Source organism: Mytilus californianus, unplaced genomic scaffold (genome assembly GCF_021869535.1).
Source record: "Mytilus californianus isolate M0D057914Y unplaced genomic scaffold, xbMytCali1.0.p SCAF_5, whole genome shotgun sequence".
Lineage (NCBI taxonomy): Eukaryota > Metazoa > Mollusca > Bivalvia > Mytilida > Mytilidae > Mytilus > Mytilus californianus.
The window spans coordinates 73599630-73605629 of record NW_026262701.1 but is presented as its reverse complement, the minus strand read 5'-3'; the positions used below and the strand labels follow the sequence as shown (position 1 = coordinate 73605629).

The window sequence follows — 6000 nt, the reverse complement described above, 5'->3', positions numbered from 1 at the left end:
TACGGTCAGTAAAGCCCTTGTCATAGTATGGCGTCCGTTTGGCTGTGCCGGATGTACAAAAACCAAGCCGCGTCTGGTCAGAATGGGGACGTTAAATCTGATGCCTCGTGTAAGAACCTCTGCAACAAATCTTTTAGGTGGCCTGTTGTAAGGCAAAAGTTCTGTTCCTATTCTTTTCCAGTGGCAGTACAAATTTAGCCGACCTACATCCCGAACGGCCCCCATTACATGACCCACCTATTGTATTTGTTGGTAATTTGTTATCGTCCTGAACAAGCATAAATTATTACCACTGGATGTTAAGCAACCAACAATCATCTATCATATTGTTTTGTACAGACATTAGGCCGTGATTTTTTCTTTTTAATGTTTTTTTAAATGTATCATGTCATGGTTTTTGAACGCTTGCTATGCAGAATTAGTTACTCTCATTTTGGAAGGCTAAACGTACTTCCAATTTATTTGGTATCTGATGGCGAGTTGTCTGAATGATAGTCATACATGTCATACTACATCTTCCTATTTTTATATGAACCTTTTTGATATAATTGATCGACATTGATTTAAAACTCGTCCAATATATTTTTGATATAAATCTTTGATATAAATGTCATACAAATATGGCTAGCGTTGTATGTATGGGGCGTTTACAAGACCGGACAGACGCACGGACAGATGGTATTTCCTTGTTTCCCACATGGTAGAAATAACATATCAATCAGTTAATCATGGTGTTTAATATAAATTTCCTATTTTTTCATTTATTGTCTGCTATGTTATTGAACATTCATCTAAGTCTTATGAATTGTATACACAGTATTTATGTATGACATTAAGATGTTTGCAATTTTTTGTTTTTCAACAATGTTTATGCTTTTTTATAATGCAGCCTGAGGGAACATTGGTTGTTTTACAATGTTTAATAACTGTGTTATTAACCTATAATAAAGTATTGTTTTGTTAAAGTTATTATTTGGTGGATTGGACAAGGTTTTACTGTTCACAGAACCTCCGTCATTCTAGTTTGACCTCCCTTTTTGATGGGAACAAAATTTCTTCTTTAGCATGAAGTCGTGCAAAAACGTGCTATCGCTTTTTATTTTAATAGACAATTGAGTAGTCGTGAAATCTGCACAACATGTAAAAAACATTCTAATAAATCCATGAGATCAATGTAATGTAAAAGACTATTTAAGTTTTTTTCTATTTATAGCACAAAGTACATAATGACAAATGTTACCTCAGATGTCTTATCCATGGGATCCATTCCTTTTTCTTCTATCAACCATTTTGTTACATTTAACTGTCCCCAGTAAGCTGCTACATGTAATGCTGTTTCTCCTTTCTATAATGATATTTAAAATATTATGTTAGTGTTTGATTGTAGATTAATGAATCAGTGTTTGTGTGCAGTGTATGATAAGTGTCTGTCCTTTTCGTAGTAATCATAACTTCTGCAAAACATCTATAGTCAGAAAATAATAATTAGACAGATCTAACCTGAAATATCTTTTCAAAATAGCAAATGCATTTGAGGTGGTTAGCGTTACATCACTGAGGATGTCAATATGAGGTTGTTAGCGTTACATTACTGAGGATGTCAATAACAAATTTTAATAAAAACATGTATAGACGATTGTATATATATATTCTACATAAACAACATAGAAACAATATTCTATAACATCCTAAATGTTTGAATGAAATATAATATATATTCATCATGTGTATATCAATTGATTCAGTGTCATACGAGAACTAACATGATAACTCATTCTATATAGTTCTAAAAATCATTCATTTAGTTGTCAGTTAGATGTGTCTGATAACAAACGAAACCATTCGTCATATAATACTTACAAATATTTCTTGTCCATTTTGCCTATCTTTTAAGAACATATGTTGCTGATTATGTATGTTGATCAATGTTTACAAAAAATGAGACCAAATTTATATAATTCTGACAAGTACAATGCATTTGCTATTTTGAAAAGATATTTCAGGTTAGATCTGTCTAATTATTATTTTCTGACTATAAATGTAATCGCAACTAATCCTCATGAAAATGTCATAACCAATGTATCAATCTTTAAAGAAGTTGGTATAAAACAAATGACTGCATATGGCTGATTATTGCTCAATATGAGGTCGTTAACGTTACATCACTGAGGATGTCAATATGATGTGGTTAACTTTACATCACTGAGGATGTCAATATGAGGTGATTAGCGTTACACCACTGAGGATGTCAATATGAGGTGGTTAACGTTACATCACTGAAGATGTCAATATGAGGTGGTTAACGTTACATTACTGAGGATGTCAATATGAGGTGGTTAGCGTTACATCACTGAGGATGTCAATATGAGGTTGTTAGCGTTACATTACTGAGGATGTCAATAAATATATATATACAGACGGTAAACCTGGCTGATTACTATTACTTGCATTATCATTATAGATAGGAGAAACAGCATTACATTTTTATATATTCACAATCTAAGCACGCTAGAATAAATCAGGAGTTGGATTGTAAACAATCATCATTATCATTGATTTAGGTCAATATAACATTATTGAAGTAGCAAAAACATTTGAAAAATAGTTTGAAAAAAAAAAGAAAAATATAGTAATGTTAAATTGGCACTTTTGTAAGTGCACAATTCCAACATAAATATCCGTGATCACATCGTCATAATTCGGGAACCTATATATTTGTATGTTCAGGACGAGAAAATGTTTATATGATATGAATACAAGCCCTGCTTTATATTAACGTGCAGTTTTACGATGTCATCCTATTTGGACACACATTATTCTAATTTGGAGTTAACCAGTCTTTGCTCTTACTCATAAGTGTCACGTGATTGGTGGAGAAGCAGCAAATATAAATTTTCAAATCTTTGGTTCGAATGGCCAGGGATTGAAACCAAGACCTCCATCCCTTACTCGAGGCGAGCACGCTAATACACGATAAAGAATAAACAACACAAAACAGAGGCAAACATGGTTTAATTCACAAATCCGATTAAGGAACTCTTCACACAACAACCCATTCCCTCCCCCTTGCCAGACACGAATCTTAATACTTTTAAAACTTGACCTATTCGTTTCCACTTTACCTATTTCCTTGTTGCTTTATGTACACGTACAATTATATGAAATTATGATTCTAAAGGGAATTCGTAATATCAACTTTTCTATCATGAGTAATTTGGGTTTTTTTTCACTATCCTAGTTTTCAGGTTTCGGCAAATGATGCTTTTTCAACAATTCTATAACTCAAGGATTTATATTGAACTGCAATACATCATTGTCTACTTACTCACGGGATTGACAGTACATTCCTAATAATACGGAAATTAAAAAATATCCATTTTAGAATAAGCTTTTTATAAAATGATAGCTGTTTATGTAAGGGTATGGGTCAGTTTAGCAACAAACAAATATTAAAACAAAAAACAAATCTAGAGGGCAACAATAGACGGAGGCCTTTACAACATGTCAAAGTCTAACTCTATCCGAGACTATACAACTTGTGAATATATTTATAATGTATTATCAAAGATCTGCCACCGTCAACACGTGTCACTTATGGCAAGCACAGCAAATTCAATGACAAAGTTCCAGAATTGGGACAAGCACATGAACATATCTTTTTATATAGCACACCCCTTTTTATATCTAATCAGTAGATTGATTAAGAGAATGATTGATTGTTGTTTGCTTAACGTCCAGTAGCAAACATTTCATGCATGTTTAGGACGAGAACAAATTAACAATACATACAATAGATAGGTCCTGTAATAAGATAAAAATAACATGATGTGGTATAATTGCCAATGAGACAACTCTCCTCCAGATAAAAGTTTACAACTATAGACCGTCCTGGGTGAAGGTCGGGGAAATTTGGACTGCCATTGGAAAAAAGTGAAATAACAAAATAGCAGATTACAAAAAAAACACACAAGTACAAACAAATGAATTATAAATAATACCTTATTCAAGAATTTAAATTCTCCTCCAACTTTTTCTAGTAAGAATATTTAACGATGGTATAAAAAAAATACTGCTTTTCACGTTTTGATTATACATGAAGTGAAACATTTGACACCTTTAAAAACAAGCTTTAAGATGGATTAAAGACTCAATATGCCGGGATGGGTAGAATTTTTCTTAAACTGCAATAGAGAATGGATAATGATATATTGTACTGTATTTTTTTTTACTGTAATCCAAAATCCCCTTTTTCAATAACACACAGGAAGATTTCTTTTTTTTAAACTCAACGTTGCACTATTTTTTCTATTTTTTAAAGTTACAGATGAGTTGCTTTAATCCATTTACAAGAATGCATAACCGTGTTCATTTACTTCTTGTAAATGGATTAAAGCAACTCAAATGCAACGTATGATCTTAAACAATGATCAAACACCATACCATCCTGTAAGCTTTAAAAGGCCCCGACATTACAAAATGTCAACGAAAAAACCAAGAGACGGATTTATGCTACACCATAAACGAAAACATGAATATGTGGCAGACAGCAAATAACGAATTACAAGCTCCTGACTTGAAAAATCCTACGGCACTGTAGCGCTCTTCCACCCTCAATGCCTCGAAAAAACGCAGTTCAAAATAATAGAATCCTAATGGAGCTGTCATTGATTGATTTACAGATTGACTAATTGATTGATTTACAGATTGACTAATTGATTGATTTATCGGTTGACTAATTGATTGATTTACAGATTGATTAATTGATTGATTTACAGATTGATTAATTGATTGATTTACAGATTGACTAATTGATTGATTTACAGATTGACTAATTGATTGATTTACAGATTGACTAATTGATTGATTTACAGGTTGACTAATTGATTGATTTACAGATTGATTAATTGATTGATTTACAGATTGACTAATTGATTGATTTACATATTTACAGATTGACTAATTGATTGATTTACAGATTGACTAATTGATTGATTTACAGATTGATTAATTGATTGATTTACACATTGACTAATTGATTGATTTACAGATTGACTAATTAATTGATTTACAGATTGACTAATTGATTGATTTATCGGTTGACTAATTGATTGATTTACAGATTGATTAATTGATTGATTTACAGATTGACTAATTGATTGATTTACAGATTGACTAATTGATTGATTTACAGGTTGACTAATTGATTGATTTACGGGTTGACTAATTGATTGATTTACAGATTGATTAATTGATTGATTTACAGATTGACTAATTGATTGATTTACAGATTGACTAATTGATTGATTCTAATGAGAGGTTAAATATATAATACTATTAGTTTTCATATATATGCTACCATCAACAAAAGTCGAATGAAAATTTATCATTCTCTAATTTTCGTTTGTATTAGACGTGTTTAAACACTACGCTGATGTTAAATAACAATATCGATACAAGATTTAAGTGTGGATTTCTTTGTCAGAATTCAGTTGCATTGAAAGGTATCAAGGCGTAGCATAGTATAATTTTATGGCAAATTACTAAGCAGGCCTTGCAAAAGGTGCAAATAAATATGCCGTTTTCAAAATATCCTCCTGACCCAAAGATAACAAAATAAACTTCTACTTATGAAACTTAACGCCACTTTCAACAATATTTAAGTAATATCGGAGTCTAGTTTTATTGGTGGAGGAAACTGTGATACCATGAAAAAAACCAGCAATCCCTCACAGAAGCGTAAATTTTACACTTTGCCAGAATAGTGCCCGAATGTGGTAATCTTTTAAAACTTAATTTCGATAATAACAGACTTCCAGGTGTCCAAGCACTCCTTTTGTGTTGGATGGGATTGTCCTTGTGAATAATACTGTTGTAAATATGTTAGTGACACATTTCTGTCAATTCCGATAGCGAGTGTATACGGACCTACCTACCTACTTACCCACCTACCTACCTACATACCTACCTACCCACCTACCTACAATGTACCTACCTACCTAC

The 6000-nt window shown here is 32.1% G+C and overlaps 1 protein-coding gene across 1 annotated transcript in view; it reads right to left on the bottom strand.

The window, feature by feature from the left end:
* Positions 1 to 765: 765 nt before the first annotated feature.
* Positions 766 to 6000, bottom strand: part of LOC127701432 (putative ankyrin repeat protein RF_0381) — a 50539-nt gene continuing 45304 nt past the window's right edge. The window contains exon 3 of the mRNA XM_052205311.1: positions 766 to 1345. Within this exon, the coding sequence (XP_052061271.1) occupies positions 1208 to 1345 (138 nt within the window). The 3' untranslated portion in view covers positions 766 to 1207. The remainder of the gene's footprint in view (positions 1346 to 6000) is intronic.